This window comes from Rattus norvegicus, chromosome 11, assembly GCF_036323735.1.
Source record: "Rattus norvegicus strain BN/NHsdMcwi chromosome 11, GRCr8, whole genome shotgun sequence".
Taxonomy (NCBI): Eukaryota; Metazoa; Chordata; class Mammalia; order Rodentia; family Muridae; genus Rattus; species Rattus norvegicus.
In genome coordinates, this window is record NC_086029.1 from 80,509,989 (window position 1) to 80,527,765 (window position 17,777).

Below are 17,777 nucleotides of genomic sequence, written 5' to 3' on the forward strand. Positions count from 1 at the left end.
GACCTGGGGCAGAGGCTCAGCCAGGGTGGAGGCCCAAGTGGGCCGAAGGTGCAGGCTCACCTGAAGAAGCCGAGGGCTTCCATCTAGGCTCTGAAATGGTTATCAAAATGTAGCACTAGACTCAGAAGCCAAGATGTAGAAATAACCTAAGTGTCCACTGACCAATGGCTAAACAAATTGGTATAGAGGTACATAATGAATATTATTTAGCATTAAAAAGGGGAGAAGGGCTGGGCAGTGACGGCACAAGCCTTTAATCCCAGCATTCAGGAGGCAGGAGGTGGATCTTCAAGTTCAAGGCCAGCCTGGTCTGCAGAGTGAGTTCCAGGACAGCCAGGGATACACAGTGAAATTCTGTCTCAAACAACCAGAGGGTGGCGGGGGGAGATCTCAGTTGCGGATGGTTGGTGGAGGGAGGGTATGAGGGAGAGGAGGTACTGGCCATCCAGAGCTGTTTGATGAGCTAAAGCCTGATTGAGTGTGTTGACAAGATGCTCTCATGCCTTAAGCTGTGGTTATTGGCTTCCACTAGTACGAAGGGTTCTTTCCCCATAAAGTATATGAAAGGCTTCTAAGGAAGCAATTTATAAATTGGTGAACATTGCTTCTCTAGCTATACAGCCACATTCTTGGCCACCATATGTGAAAGGTTGTTGGACTGGTTTTAAAGTCCCATAGATTCTCAGACATGCTTACTTACTATCCCATCTCCAAGGCAAGAGGAGTTGGCATGGAGTGGGCACATGCAGTAGTTAGTGCCTGACTTAGCTCTCCTTAGAGAGAGGATGGGTGTTATAGCTGAGTTAGGTCTTTATCACTTAGGTAGGTCCATCCATCTACCCACCCACCCTCCCACCCATCCATCCACCCTCCCACCCATCCATCCACCCACCTGCCCACCCATCCATCTGCCCATCCATCCACCATCCATCTGCCCATCCATCCACCCATCCACCCATCCACCCTCCCACCCATCCATCCACCCATCCACCCACCTGCCCACCCATCCACCCATCCACCCATCCACCCATCCATCTGCCCATCCATCCACCCATCCACCCACCTGCCCACCCATCTATCCATCCATCCACCCATCCATCCATCCACCCATCCACCCATCCACCTGCCCACCCATCCATCCATCCATCCACCCACCCACCCTCCCACCCATCCACCCATCCACCCTCCCACCCATCCATCCACCCATCCATCTGCCCATCCATCCACCCATCCACCCGCCCACCCATCCATCCACCCACCTGCCCATCCATCCATCCATCCATCCATCCACCCATCCACCCTCCCATCCATCCATCCATCCATCCATCCACCCATCCACCCTCCCACCCGTCCACCCTCCCACCCATCCATCCACCCATCCATCTGCCCATCCATCCACCCATCCATCCACCCATCCACCCATCCATCTGCCCATCCATCCACCCATCCATCCACCCATCCACCCGCCCACCCATCCATCCACCCACCTGCCCATCCATCCATCCATCCATCCATCCATCCATCCATCCACCCACCCATCCATCCTCCCATCCATCCATCCACCCATCCATCCTCCCATCCATCCATCCATCCATCCATCCATCCATTCATCATCCACCCACCCACCCTCCCATCCATCCATCCACCCATCCACCCGCCCACCCATCCATCCACCCACCTGCCCATCCATCCATCCACCCACCCATCCATCCATCCATCCATCCATCCATCCATCCACCCATCCATCCACCCATCCATCCATCCACCCATCCATCCATCCATTCATCATCCACCCACCCATCCATCCATCCATCCATCCACCCATCCATCCACCCATCCACCCATCCATCCACCCACACACCCTCCCATCCACCCATCCACCCACCCACCCATCCACCCATCCATCCACCCACCTGCCCACCCACACACCCATTCATCATCCACCCACCCACCCATCCATCTTCAACAGTGTGTTCTTTGCTTTGGGGCACTGAGGACAGAGAGGGGACTCATTGCCTCCATTTGCCATTCAGAGTCCACCCTTCACTATTTAAATGGTGCACTGGTAAAAACAAAACAAAACCACAAAAAACCACTTACACACTCATTTGCTTGTTTTAAGAGAAAACCAATGGGAACCTTACTAATTTTATTGCATTTTTTTTTTTTTTTTTGCTGACTAGAACGCCAGACTTAGAGTGGATATAAGTATAAAAATAACCAAATTCTTACAAATAATACATTGCTGCTACAGTACTGAATAATTAGTGGAGGTGACATTATAATACAACTTTAAATAACATTCTCATGATGGGTCTCGCACAGTCAACCCGCAGGTGTCAGCATTAAAGGTATACAGAACAAAATCCAGGACAAACGGAACAGAGTTTGTACTGCAGCCTCATCTCCATTGACCTGTAACACCAGCAACACACATAGAAGTCACCAAAACTCACAGCAGCTCGTGGTGAACTATCCTTCTCTCTGTAGAGAGAAAGTTAAGGGAGTGGGTTCAGTTTCCCCTGACAAAGTGGCTCCATCCCACCCCGATTTTCACCCTGTCCTCAACAAGTCAGGTCAAGGACATTGAGACCATCATTTAAAATTATAGCACAATCTACCAGGCGGCCTCACTGGAAATGTTTTCTTTGAAGATGCCCACGTGACAGAGGCAGGCCAGGACCTGCCTCCTTTCAGACCTAAACAGTCCCCCTTGGGTTTCACGGGCTATTGTGCAGGTTAAAGCTTCCAGACCTAAAGAGGTGTGACTTCATGGAGACACTGAAGTACAATGAATTGGTTGGCATTTAACACTTTAATGTTCCTATGATTTTAACCAGTTATTTTTTTTTTAAAGTTTAAAGTTATTATTTTAACTTCAATGCTCCTATTGTTTTTCCCCTTTGGGGATTTGAGGGAAAAAAAAAAGAAAAAGAAAAAGAAAAGGAAAGAAAAAAAGAACACACATTCCCAAAGACAAACTACAGAATCATTTTCGTATCCAGACGTGCTGGGGTGAACCTTAGGATGATACTGTCAAGAAGAAATGAGAGGGCCGGGGTGTGCAGCGCCACAGGACGGCACTTGTCTGGTATGTGCGAGGCTCTCCCCTCCCAAAGAAGCAGAAGAAGAAAAACAGCTTTCAGGTAGATAAACAACTATTTGCTCTTATGGACTGTTTTAAATAAAATGTCAAAATACAAAACTTCGTATTCTTCTTCCTCCCAAAGAAGTGCTTTGGTCTCAAAAGAAAAATCGATATAAATTTAGAAATAAGGGTAAAGCCCCTGCTTTTGAGTGCGTTGTGAAACACTAAACCAAGGGCAACTTGGCTGTATAGCTTCATTGCTTTAGACAAAGTCCCATTGTTATAGACACCCATACACTTCACTACTGGGCAAAGCGGCTTAAGCGGGCATCCAAAAGCTAATGTGCCCACCCTGGAATCTCACTCTTGAATAGACACAGCATCTCTAAAAGACTTTAACTACAGTCTTTTCCCAACAATGCTACGTTCTACTATGGGCCAGCTTTTACGACTTCCTCTTTTAGACCATAATAGTCTAATAGTCAGCTCTTAGTCTTTGACCTCAAATACCACCAGGCAGCTTGACTGCACCGATCATATAGTAGTTCTGGTTCAACATGACTTGGATGCTTTTAGAAATAGCCTCCCCGGTTAGGAAGATCATTCAGCACCTCAGACACTCAGCTCTGTCCCCAGCCCACACAGGTTCACATTTCTACTACTTGGGGGTTATGGCCTCATTCTGAGAATGAGGCAGCAACCCTCACATGGGTGCCTCGGCCTGGCTGTGCTTGTCAAAAACCCCACCTAGACCACACCCTTTCACTTCTGAGGGCCCACGCCACATACCAATATGCCTCTTGCCAACCACAAACCAGCCAATAGTTCCCTTTTTAAGACAAGGTGCCATGTTCTCCAGGAAGGCCTTGAACTCCTGATCCTCCTGCCTCAAACTTCTGAGGGCTGGGATTACAAGAGTGTACCACTGCACCCTGTTTATGCGGTCCTGAGGATAAAACTCAGGGCTCTGTACCTGCTAGGCAAGCACTCTGCCATCGAAGCTACATTCCCATGCCTCTTCTCTGGATGTTCATCATTGGCTAACACAGGTGCTGTAAGGCCAGATACCTTGCATAAAGCCTGGCCCATGGTGGGAACACATGAAGCAGAAAGAAAAAAAATCAAACAACAAACAACAACAAAATCAAAAACCCTTGGAGTTTATACAATGCTCAGGCCAGCTCCAGAAAAACCCTTTTCTTAGCCCTGTTCCTGAATGCCCCACGGTAGACAAGTTCTACCTGGCCTGGATCTTCCCCATACAAGCATCTCCTAGGCAGTGTAGCTTTTCCTTTCTGCCCACTTCCCTCATCGTGGAACCCCAATTCAGGACTGTGACACTTCTATGCACACGAATTATTCGTTCTAGGGGTGGGGACAGACTCTGAGTAAAACCATAGACTCTGCATGTCCAGACATGGGCTCATCCTGTCTGTCTTTCTCATGGGTTGCTGGTGTCCTCTCTGGGCTAGCTTCTGGATGTAACCCCAAGTAGGAGAGCACCTACACTCCACTCCTCCCAATGGTGGGCAGAGGCCTTTCTACTGCAAGCTCCTCCCCCACCCACAAACTATAGACCCAGTGTAACAGCACCCTTGTTTGGGGGCTCTCCTTGTGTCTTTCACAGTTAAAAAAAAAAAAAAAAAAGAACAAAACAAAAACACTTTCACTCCGCTCTATTTGGGCCAAACTCATGAGTCAGCAGGCATTTTTGGAAAACTCACAGGACTCTTTTCTGGATGTTGGAATTCTTCCTAGAAACAGAGCACTTCATTCTGTAGGGCTGGAAGTTCCTGGCCCTATATAGCTGCTCACCAGCTGGGAGTCTGCCCCCTACCCAGGTGCTCACCCAGCTGGGAGTCTGCCCCCTACCCAGGTGCTCACCCAGCTGGGAGTCTGCCCCCTACACAGGTGCTCACCAGCTGCGATGCTAGCTGAAGGCATTAGACGTGTGGCTGGGAACAGCCATCACACTGGCTCTTCCCACAGCAATGAGGCTTGGGACAAGCCTGAATACTACTGGAAGGGATAGAACCTGGCTACCTCGAAAGGAATCTGGGCTCAGGGAAGGCAAGCACAGGGGCTCACAAAAACACAAGGGGCCATTGGTTCCCCCAAAGAGACACAAACAAGACCCCCGGCTTCGAGAAGACAGTGCTTTGCAACTTTTAAGTTAGCATCAATCAGGAACAGCAGAATCCTCTGTACTAAGGAATGTGACTTGGTTAAAAATCCTCTGCACCCGATTCATGGTCCTGCTGTAGGGGGTGAGAGTGATTGGTGACAGTTCACCGGTGACACATGTCACCAGACCATGGGACACAGTGTATACTTAAAAGAGGATGGGAACCTTTGTAAATTTTGGAGGAACCAGAGAACGTCAAAGAAACACATACGGAACCATTTCCAACAGCTGTCCCATTTCCAGAAATAAATGCTGCTGAGCCCCCAGCTTCAGGGTGGGGATAACGCTTCGACCTCTTCACCTCATCCAGAACCAGGACATCCCACATGCTGATGGTACCACAGGGGATGGAACACCACACAGCCCTCCCGCCCCCAGGATCCCACAATACAAGAAACAAAAGACAGAACTTCCTTCCCCCAAACCAAGATCTCAGACCCTAGCTGGCCAGGTTTTAGTTCTCCAGAGCTGACTCAGACCATAACAGAGTCTTGAGGGGAACACTGCACAAGAACACAGATGTATCAGTGACTGGGTGAGAGAAATTAAGTTCTCTCTTCAGTGAATAAATAGCTCTAAGTGGTTACAAGTTTCCATTGAGTTTGCAGATAATTTTATGGGCTCCAAGGCTGGCAGGTGTGCACCCTTACCTGTGGCTTCCTCCTAGCTCCCCATTCTTCTTGGGGGAGCCCCCAGTTTCTGCTGGGGTTCGGGAACGTGTCAGGTTCACTCCTCTGCCACGCTCTGCTGTGACACAGACTGCTTTCCCTCCAGCGGTGAGACACTAGCTCAGACACACCTGCGACTGCCTCTCCTACTACAGCCTGCAGACTCTGGCTCCGGGTAGGACCTGCCTGACTGACATTGCCTGCTGGAACACACGAAGGGGCACCTGGATGCTTCTAATGAAAACCAAAGGAATGCTGTTTTGCCCTGATTAGTCATACTTGCTCGGGAAAGTAAAACTAACACATTGTAAAGCCTATGTGTCCCCTTGACTTAAAACAAGTTTTGTGCTGAGCCTTGCGAATGCCACGGTCTCATTTATGGCATGGAGATGAACACTGACAACCTAGAAACCTTAAAATACTCTGCGCTGCTTGGCCACGCCATCACAGTGGCGTTGACCTCCATCTGTTGTTTAGCACAAGGCGCCAGGCAGGAAAACATAAGTGCCAGCCCCTGGCTGCCAATCAAACCAAACCGAGGCCTGTGGAAATATCCTGGAAAAGAAAGGCTTTCTGGAATAGTCTGGAAATGTGTCCAAATTGCAGCCTCCCTGCCCAATCTATTAAAGTGCAAATCAAGGGGAAAACTGGATCCTGGAAGTGAAGCCTAGTGGTCTGTTACGGAAGCCATCCAGTTCTACGTGCCAGGCATTTAGAGACTCGGTACTGGCCCACGACCACGTTCACAGTAGCAACAGCGCTGAATGAGTGGCCTGCAGTTCCGCATCCATCTGTCCTTTCCACCTCGGTCACTCCCCTCAAGCATGGCTCTGAGGAGCTAGTGCATGTTACTCCCTTCCGGTATAGTCTTCCAAGCCAGACATTCCGGGAAGTGGCTCAGAGAAACGGGGGACCCCCCTGTCTCCTGGAATCAGAAGTAGTCTCTCCTCCTGCTCTCGTCGCTGATGAAAGATGGGTTATACTGTCCTGGGAAAATGCAAGAGTGCCTTGATCCGGGCAATCCAGTGTAGGCTGGGTACAGTCCGTTGCGTTCAAGTTCAGGGTTCCTTACGTTTGTGGGCTGGATGCCAAGGGGAAAAAGAGAGATGTCAATCATTTATTTCTGGACTTAAATAAGTGTAAAGCTTTTTATATTTTAATTAAAGTATACGGGCGATCTATAAATAGCGAAGCCATCTCACCTGGAGGCACAATTCACACAGGTCTATTTACCTACTCAGATGAGGTGGGGTGGGAGAGGAGGGAGGGGAGGGCAGGTAGTCATGCTGTCTGTTCCTGGTGACCTGGAACTCAAAGTCTCTTCTTCTTTTCTTACGTGTATGGGCATTTTGCCTGCATGTATGATTATGTACCGCATGGATTCAATGTCTGGGAAGCCACTGGGATGAGCTGCCATGTGGGTGCTGGGAATTGAACCTGGGTCCTCAAGACGAGCAGCCAGTGCTCTTCACTGCCGAGCCATCTCTCCAGCTCCACAATCTCCTTCTTTTAAAAAATTATTGGGGTTGGGGATTTAGCTCAGCGGTAGAGCGCTTGCCTAGCAAGCTCAAGGCCCTGGGTTTGATCCCCAGCTCCGAAAAAAAGAAAAGAAAAAACTTATTTTAATTATTTTTTTTAAATTTTATTGTATGTATACGGGTGTTCTGCCTGCATATCTGTCTGTACTTGTCTGCCTGCTTCTCACAGCGGCCTGAAGCAGGCATCAGAGCCAGGAGGAAGAACAAGAAAGGTGGAGACAGGAAGCGCAAGGCCCTGGGTTCGATCCCCAGCTCCGGGGGGAGGGGGGGAGCAGGCTGAGCAAGCCATGGGGAGCAAGCCAGTAAGCAGCACCCCTCCATGGCCTCTGCGTCAGCTCCTGCCTCCAGGTTCCTGCCTTGTCTGACTTCCTGTCTTGATTTCCTTTGGTACTGAACAGCTGTGTGGTCGTGTAAGCCAAATAAAGTCTTTCCTCCCCAACTTCTTTTTGGTCCTGGGAGACAGCCTGCTTGTTTGCTCTAATTCCCACAAGGGCTGAGGAGTCCCTAGCAAAGCACGTGGGACTCAGACACACTTAGTACAGCTTCGGTTAGGGAAGGGAAAAGACGTCCCCGACAGAAAGGAAAAGCCAACGTCTGCTCAGAAAGGGGATGTTTAACTAGAGTTTAATTAGAGAGGTGCGTTTCATCTTTCTTGTCTCCACCTTTTTTTTTTTTTTTTGGTTCTTTTTTTCGGAGCTGCGGACCGAACCCAGGGCCTTGTGCTTCCTGTCTCCACCTTTCTTGTTCTTCCTCCTGGCTGTAAAATTTCAAAGAGCACACAGGAACAAACTCGCCCCTCCCATCCAAAGTCTGATCCTCTCCGTTAATCTCCATGGCGACCAGAGGGATTATGGTTCAGTCTCCATAGCACAAGGTCTCATGTTTATTGCCACAGGGCGAACTGATTAGCGGTCACCTGACATCTGTTTATTTTTCGGTCCAGATATCCCCATTTGTGTGGGCTTTATGGCTGACATGGTGTGATTAAAGCTGAACCAAATGGGATAAAAAGAAGAGCTGTGTTGTCTTCAGTGTGGGGCAGGAGAAGCTTAGGGCCGTGGTTCTCAACCTGTGGGTCTCACCCCTTCGGGGCTCAAATGACCCTTTCAGAGGGGTTACCTCAGGCCATAGGAAAGCACATTTACCTCACAATTCATAAGAGTAGCAAACTTACAGCCATGAAGTAGCAACAGAAATAATTTTATGGTGGTGGTGGGGAGGGGGGACATTACCACAGCTTGAGGAACCGTTTTAAAGGGTCACGCGGCGTTAGGAAGGCTGAGAACCACTGATTCAAGGGAAGCTCCCAGCTTTCACACTGATGTAGTCCTGGGCTGGAGGGAGCCAATTATTAAAGACCTACTAAGTTTCTAAAACCTCCGTGGTGAAGATGACCTTCAGTCACTCTTGCTATGCCGTTCCCAGCCCCGAGTTTTGACTGACAAAGTGCAGGAGGTGAGATTCTAGAGAGCGAAGGAGATAACAACAGAGAGAGGGCAAAGGCCCGAAGCCACACTGGCCCTCTGAAGCTTCTGTTCCTATTTTTAAAAGCAAGTTTAGGAATTTACGACTCCCACTCCCCAAAAGTAACTTACTCTGTGGAAGGGGTTCCTCATACTCACACGGAAAAACTCCATGCAACTAGGCCACCGCTAAACCGAACAGTGAATAATAAGCAGTGTGTCTCAGAGGTCTGTGTCACTATTCCCGCGACGCCTTCCCTGCCATCCCTGCTGGGGGCCCTGAGGCCGGCTGCCACAGACACCTACCGAGCGCACGTCTGTCGTCTGCAGGAGGTTTTTGGTGCTTCCGTTGTTCTCGTGCATCTCAATGGCTTCCCGGCCCCACTCCTGTGAGCGAGGATTCTTGGGGTACTCGGCGTATGGGGACATTTGGAAGTCCCCACTTTTGAAGATGAGTTTACTTATGTCATTTTTACTCTTTCTGTGAGAATTTAAAAAAAAAATTGTGCAAAAAAAAAAATTCTATCAATAAGTCGTGTCAGGAAATGGCATCTTCGACAAGACTGAGCGTGTTTTGCAATGTAAATAAGACTGGGAACCCTAGTAAAATAGTATTTGACTAAAAAGTTAAAACCGCCACTAGGAGTCCCCTCTGCCATCCAAAAAAGATGCAAAAAAGACTTCCCAACTTAAAGAGCCTAAAGGGGCATGAAATGACCCTGGAGGAGATGTTAGTGCCCTTGGGGTAGCCAGGGAAATAGGAATCAGTTTTCCTATGGAGGGAAAGGAACTCAATGGTGGTAAAATATCGGAAACCACAGGTGAGGTGTCAATGCTGTTCTTGGGTTTCCAGAATGGGGGGCAAGACTACAGGGTGGCTCTGGCTTAGGAAGACTTAGCCCCTGGCTCACCTGTGGCTACCAGAGACCTGGGATGGAGCTGGCCTTCCCTCTCCCCAACGTTTTATTTATCACTTTACAAACCACAGAACCCTCAATGCTTACAGACTCTCCATGCTGTCATTTCAGGAGCTCAGAAACGGTGAGGTTTTACGGCCTAGATATGGTTAGGGTGACTGTCTGAAGCCCGTCTTGTGGGCCAAGGATCAGATATGTTTAGTTATATCTGCTCTGAGTAAGAGATGCTGAAACCCTAGGTTCCTTCTCCCGCACTTTAAAGTTCCAGGGAAAGGCACAGAAATGACTCAGCATGGTGCACAGACCTTCGATGCTGGCCCTACCTTCAGGCTCAGAGTGGCCCTGCCACCACTCCCAATTCAGTAACCAAGAGTCCAGGCTCCCTTGTAAAATGGCTATACTGCTGTGGTAGAGAATGCTCCCAATGCAAGGCCCATGTGGCCTGGCTGCTTGGCTTTGTTTCTCTGGGGAACTGCCCTCAACCGGTTTAGGCTCATCTTTAATAGTAATGTAAGAAGGGATGTTTAGGGGTTGGGGATTTAGCTCAGTGGTAGAGCGTTTGCCTAGCAAGCACAAGGTCCTGGGTTTGGTCCCCAGCTCCGAAAAAAAGAAAAGAGAAAAAAAAAAAAAAAAGAAGGGATGTTTAATGGCTGTACTCTTGAGTGCTTACAGTAAATTATTCCTGGCGGTCTTCCTGGGGATGCCTTAAAATGTCCCTTTAAGACGAGCATGAAAAGATAACTAGTGATGTTGGAAAGGTCCCTCCATTTGTCACATACAAATAATTCTTTCCATTTGACAGCATCCAAATCAGTGACTGTGACCCGCCTTTACCTGAACAGGTAATCGTAAACAAGGGCGACTCATTCTCTCTGGCTTGCCCTTTCTCACTGAAGCTCCATGCAGGAAGCCTGGGGCCAAGGTTCATCCAAACCACGGCTCCCGCTTCTTCACTGCTAAAACAGTTCAAGGCAGCTCCTTCCCTTCCCTCTGTTTTTGTCTGCCTCTCTCTCTCCACACACCTCTGAGAGACATCGGACGAAACCGTATGACTTGCTCACATAATGGTTTTAAACACATTCGCAGCGGTGTGATTATCATCACAACTTTAAGATGGCTTCGTCACCCCCAGACGTCTCAGATTCTTTGATCACCCCCACCTGCACAACTTTTCCACCCTGACCTCCACCCTAGTCTCCAACGGGTCTGCTTTCTGTCTCTATTGGATGCAGAAACTCTAATAACTCGTATTCCTATCATACCCCGGATGACCATTCAGATGCCTCATTTCACATAGGTTCACCTATGTGCCAGCCAGTGGCTGATGGCATGTGGCTCTGTCACATTTGGGTTTTGTATTTGTCAGCCCATAGGCACTAGATTGCTCTCCCTTCTGACTCTCGGGGACAGAGCTGCTGTGAACGTACAGGTACAAGTTCTTGTGTGGATATGCTGTATCACTCTTAGGCATCCACAGGGACCCAGAGTCCTGGGCTTCCCAGACATTCAAAGTGGCTTTACTTTCTTAAGTCCCTACCAGCCATGTAGGGACTCCAATTCTGCCACATTCTCATCAACATTTCTTACTTTCTGTTATTTATTTTAGATACTCTTGCTGTGTAGCCCTGGCTGTCCTGGAACCTGGAACCCACTGTGTAGACCAGGTTGGCCTTTAACTCAAGGACATCCAAAATGTCTCTACCTCCTGAGTGCTGGGATTAAAAGATGTGTGTGACCAAGCTCAGCTGTATTTTAAAACAGCTGCCTGTGTTCCTGGCTGGCTTTGCATGTGCTTTACAGCTAAGGATGACTTTGAATTCTTGGTTCCTCTTGCCTTTACTGCCTGGGCTAGGATCAGAGGAGGAAAACACCATGCTTCCTTCTTCCTCTCTGCTGGCTGGGGAGCAAACACAGGGCTTCAGGCATGCACGGTAGGCAAGCGCTCTACTAACTAACTGAGCCACATTCTCAGCTCCAGAGTTTGTAAGGTTTTGATTTTGATAAAGTCCATCTCACCTTCTTATTTTGTGGACTGTGTTATTTATTTAGCTTTGGTACTTTGGAGACAGGCTCTTACTATGTAGCCTGGGCTTACCTAGAACTTGCTATAAACCCGGGCTGTCTTCACAGACATCTTCCTTCTGCCTCAGTCTCCCAAGCGCTAGTTTATTCCAGGTTAAGAATCGTATAGCACAGTCTGTGAAATGGGGATTTAAATGGAAGGTCTCACCACTCACCTACAACAGGTAACAATGAGTGCAAGGCCCAGGATGAGCAGGAGGCCACCTCCTGCCGCTGCGATCACCACGGTGATGAGCTGATAGGCTAATCAAAGCAACAAAGGAATAAACAAAGAGGGTTGATTGGCAGGAGGTCCCCAGTCATGTCTCAACCCCACCCTCCATCGTCAGCATGGCCTTAGCTGCTCTCTCCCACCGCCTGCTCTCCAGCCAGAGATTCTCAAAGGCTAGATGAGTTCTGCTTCCTTTGTGTTGAAAGGGTTTCCCCCTTTCAGCCCCAAATTTCTTTCTCTAGAGCAGTCCTGATGATGTCACTAAACCACAAAAGAGAGACAGGCAACCAGCAAGTTTCCCCAAACTGTTCTGAAAGGCTTTCCTCGTATTTTCTCTCTCACTTGAGTGTCTTTTATCATGTGAAAATTACACATCAGGAAACTTAACTTTTTATCTCGATAATAATAACGAAAATAAGGACTTGTGATTCACACTGGAGGCAGAGGCAGCCTGGTCTACATCGTGAGTTTCCGGCCACACCAGGGCTGCAGTGAGACCCTGTCTCAAAATCAAAACAAAACAAAACACCAGAGGTTCGATTCAGTTTTAGGGTCTTACTTGGTAAAACAGAACGGAGACAGCTTAAACTCTTCAATTTCAGAAGAAATGTTACCGGTCTGCTAAGTCCAGGGTCGGGGGTCACTGCGTAAACCATACCGAGACCCAGAAGACCTCCTTATACACGGATTTAATTAACAGAGATTAGCACTGATAGAAGCATATATCAAATATAGTAATAATAACATGTCTAATTAGTTGGGGTGTATATCTGTATATTTGTAGTGAAATTATGTGTGATAAATTATATTAAAATTTCCATTTTTTCTTATGGAAATAAAATTAAAATTGGTTTCTCGGGTTGGAAGATCTAGTATGAAAGCCTAGTAACTAGACTTTCTTTCTTTCTTTCTTTAAAGAATATTTATTTTATATTTCATTACCAGTGTTTTATTCAACTATCTGTCTATGACATGACCAGCAAGACCAGGAGAGGACATGAGATCCCCTGGGACAGTGACAAGAGGGTTGTGAGCCATCATGTAGGTTCTGGGAGTGGAACCCAGGTCCTCTGTAAAGGCAGACCATGATCTTAACCCCTGAGCCACCGCTCTAGCCCCGAATGACCAGACTTTTTACAGCACAGTGAGACTGAACCACGATCTACAGACACGGTTATAAAGTCAAGGTTACAGCACAGCTCTCCAGCTCTCCTAGATCAGGGGCTATGAGCAGAACAGGTAAACCACAAGCTACACACCCCTTATCTATCCTTTATTTAAATGATCAGCACAGAAGCCAGATTATTATGAAAAAGATTAGCTCTGCAGTGTAGAGGGAAAAAGGCCAAATTATGGAATGCGTCCCTCTTCTCCTTTGCCTCTGATATATGCTCCAGATATTTCTCATATGTTTCACCTCCTGCTGTAGTATTACTCTTACAGAATTACCTTTAATTTCATATATTAGTGTGTGTGCGCGTGTGCATGCATGTGCGTGCATGTGAGTGAAAAGACAAACCTCTGATGCAGCCACTGTTCTTAAAGATATTTATCTTATGCATTTATTTAATATATATCTATTTTATGCATCACTGACCATGGAGGTCAGAAATGGGCATTGGATTTCTTGGAACCAGAGTTAGAAATGGTTTTGAGCCACCATGTGTGTGCTGGGAATGGAACCTCGGTCCTCTCCAAGAGCCACAAGTTCTGCTCTTATCCACTAAGCCATCTCTCCAGTTCCCACCCCCAGCCCTTTTTAAGAATTAATTTTATAAAAAAAAATTAATTTTATCATTTGTGTGTGAGTGTGTGTGTGTTTGTGTTTGAGTGTGTGTGTTTTTGTGTGTGTGTGTCTGTGTGTGTGTGTGTGTGTGTGCATGCGTGCGCCAGAAGAGGGTGGCAGACCCCATGGAGCTGGAGCTGCAGGGACCCAGTGAAGGTATTGGGGCTTGAACTCTAGTCCTCTGGACCAGCAGCTGGTGTTCTTAAACACACACCATCTTTCCAGCCGGCGTCTCTGTTCTTCACCTCTACCAGCTCTGCCCTGAGCTCCTGTCATGTCTTCTCGGGACAGCAAGTCTGATCTTGCTGTTTCCTGTTTTAAGAGACTTCCGTGGCTCCCAGTGCTCTATTTGCTTTTTTATTTACTTACTATTTTCACTTTTGAAACAAAGTATCATGTAGCCCAGGTGGGCTTCGAGCTTGCTATGAAGCCAAGGATGCCCTTGACCTCCTGGTGGCCTCTACATTCAGAGTGTTGGGATTACAGACAATCGCATCTGGCTTTCCTATGCCCTACCCTACCCCCCTTTTTGGACAGGGTCTCATATAGCCACGGCTGGCCTTGAACTTCTGCCTCCTGCCTCTCCATCTCTCAAGTGATGGGATTACAGGCCTATGTCACCATGCTTGGCTCCCCTGGTGTTTTCATTTTCTTGTTTTATTTTATTTTGTATGTTAGGGAATTCTCTCTGTAGACCAGGCTGGCCCTAATCTCAGAAGTCCACCTGCCTCTGCCTTCCAAATCCTGGGATTAAATGTGAGTACTACCATTGCCTGGTTGCCTTTTTTTCTTTTTAAGTTGAGATAGGCTCTCTATAGCCTCGTAGCCTATACTTACTATGTAGCCCAGGCTGGTCTCTAAATTGAAATTATCCTCCTGTTTGAGCCTGGGATTACAGTCATGTGCTACCATACCCAGCTTCTTTTTCTTTTAAAAGTCTAAATTGGGGGGCTGGGGATTTAGCTCAGTGGTAGAGCGCTTACCTAGGAAGCGCAAGGCCCTGGGTTCGGTCCCCAGCTCCGAAAAAAAGAACCAAAAAAAAAAAAAAAAAGTCTAAATTGGGCAGTGGTGGTACATGCCTTTAATCCCAGCACTCAGAGGCAGAGACAAGCAGATCTCTGTAAATTCAAGGCCAGCCTGGTCTACAGAGCAGGTTTCAGAACAGCCATCGCAACACAGAAAGAGGCTGTCTCGAAAAACAAAAACAAAAAAATTTAATATTTATCTTACACATCAAGATAAATGTTCTCTCTTTTTTTTTTTTTTTTTTTTCTTTTTTTTCGGAGCTGGGGACCGAACTCAGGGCCTTGCGCTTGCTAGGCAAGTGCTTTACCACTGAGCTAAATCCCCAACCCCAAATGTTCTCTCACTTATATCAAGAAAACCAAATATCTGTTATAGAAGTGACCCTTGCAAATGGCTGCAGGTTATAGCACATTCATTCCTCTTTGAAATAAATAGTTTTGTCTGGGGGAAAAAAAAAACCCAACCCAATATACTTTGCAGGGAAATCGATGGAACGATATAACATCATGCTAAATAAAATAAGCCAGACTCAGAAATATGAATATCACCTGCTTTCTCTGATATGAGAAACCTAAATTTAAATACACACACACACACACACACACACACACACACACACACACACACACACAGTAGTTCACCCACATGCACACACAAACAAAAGAATGGCATAAAAGAATAAGGAAGACAATGAGCAGGGAGGAATAAGTCTGGCTATTGAGCTGAGGGTAGCCTGGAACTCACTATGTAGCCCAGGCTGGCCTCAAGCTCATGATCTTCCTACTTCAACCTTCCAAATACTAGACTTCCAAGTGTGTGCCACCACTCCTGGCTGGATAGCTTTTTAAATAAACAAAACCTATTTCCCCATCTTTCCCTTAGGTACCAAGTATCATACACTGCCTTTTCTTCTTCTAATGACATTCACTGTGGACGAATACATTGATAAGACACAATAGTTTTTAAAGGCCCCATGTTTGGATGGCACAGCCATGTGACTACTTCTAAGCGTGTGTGCCATGACAGCATGAGACTTGCAGTGACATGGGTGGAGTTGGAAAATAGACTGAGTGATCCTAGTGTGTAATGTTCATATGTGGGTGTGGGGGTGGAAGTGAGGTGAGTTATAAAACTGAAAAAGGAGTTAAGGGGGAGGTGGTAGGACACACGTGGCAACAGGAAAGGAGTCTATGGGAGGGACTTGAGGGGTTAAAAGGGTAAAAAAAAATTACCTAAAAGAATTATGTTTGAAAAATGCCAATGTGGGCTGGAGAGATGGCTCAGCGGTTAAGAGCACTGACTCTTCTTCCAGAGGTCCCGAGTTCAAATCCCAGCAACCACATGGTGGCTCACAACCATCTGTAATGAGATCTGATGCCCTCTTCTGAAGACAGCTACAGTGCGCTTATATATAATAAATAAATAAATAAATAAATAAATCTTTAAAAAAAAAGAAAGAAAAATGCCAATGTGAAACTTGAGAGTATGTATGCTTTTAAAATTTTTTAAATAAGAGGAATAATAATAAAGGAAACAGGATGCATAGACCCTTTCCCATCTCCACCAAGCACACGCAATGTCTTACAGACTCATTTTAACCGATCTGTGAATGCAAGTGCTGACGTCAGCTTTCTGCGACATTGGGCTTCATGGGGTCTTTCTTCCCCAACGCCAACTGTCATGTTTGCTTCTGGCCTGGCGGGCACTGCAAGTGTTTCTGTGGGATAGAGATGGGAAACCCATCTCTGTCCTGTGAGGAGTTGCTCAGAGTGAGCTGGGGTCCTCGGGCCTCCTTCCCCGTGAACACGTGCTGATAGTTCAGTGCTGGCCATCCTCTCAGCTTACGGCTTCTCCCCGAACCAACCCACCCTTGGTTTCCACCTTCCTCTGGAACTCTTAGCTTTGTTTACAGGGTTATTTGGAAGGAACCCATTGTCTGTGTAGCCCGCCACTTCTGGGAACTTTTAATCCCTCCATCCGTGTGAGAGTGGGGTGGGGTGGCCCGCGCAGGATGGGGTGTTACTCCTGTTGCCATCGTCTGCCACAGCTGATGAGGAATGAACACATCGCCCAGACTCACGTGGAAAGCAGAGAGAACTTTCTCTTTCAAAATGACTAAAGCACAACACAGACACTCAAGAGCTGTGAGGGGACAAGGAAGCCTGTGTACAGCTTCTTCAAGCTGAAGCAAAGAGGAAGTGGAGTCTCGATTGGGTGCGCCCAGTAAGCTCTGACCTCAGCTGCCCACGCTAGCGATTCCTGCCACGCCAGACACTCAGGTCCCAGGACGTGTCCTTCAATAAACTTTGCTTACATTTGCCAGCCTTACTCCAGAACCTTAATCGATGAACACTCTTTCAACTGTGTAACAGGGCTTCCTAGGAAGCCATACTGCTTTTCATTTAAAATTCCTTCAGTGCTTAACTACGTAAGGGCAGAGTTCTGCCTCTGAAGCCTTCCATCCTCTTCCAACTGGACTCAAGGCCTTCCTTTTCTTCCTCAGAAGTTTCCCTTTCTCAAGTCTCCATCCAGGCTTTGTGTGAATCGCACGGGCTCCTTCCACTCTCCGGTATCTACTCCCGTCTTGTAGGAGAATTTTGCATGTGATTCTTTCACTCTCTGCTGGGGTTTCTGTCCCTCCCATCTCACCAGACCGCAGGAACATCAAACACAGAACAGAATTCCCCTCCCCCCACTCCCTGCCAACGGGAAAGGACAGAGGCCAGCTGGGGCCCGTGGAAGAGCAGCTTGCACGGACACGTGGGTGGTCAATGCCCGATCCTTTCCTCCTGGTTTTGCCCCTGGCTTTCTGG

General features: G+C 47.5%; 1 protein-coding gene across 2 annotated transcripts in view; it reads right to left on the reverse strand.

Moving 5' to 3' along the window:
• Positions 1-2,107: 2,107 nt before the first annotated feature.
• Heg1 (heart development protein with EGF-like domains 1) overlaps positions 2,108-17,777 on the reverse strand; it is an 88,055-nt gene continuing 72,385 nt past the window's right edge. For both annotated transcript variants that reach the window (XM_017598169.3, NM_001427854.1), the window contains 3 exons: positions 12,097-12,184; positions 9,249-9,423; positions 2,108-7,022 (listed from right to left, as the gene is read on the reverse strand). In XM_017598169.3, coding sequence (XP_017453658.1) covers positions 6,873-7,022; positions 9,249-9,423; positions 12,097-12,184 — 413 coding nt within the window. In that variant the 3' untranslated portion in view covers positions 2,108-6,872. The remainder of the gene's footprint in view (positions 7,023-9,248; positions 9,424-12,096; positions 12,185-17,777) is intronic.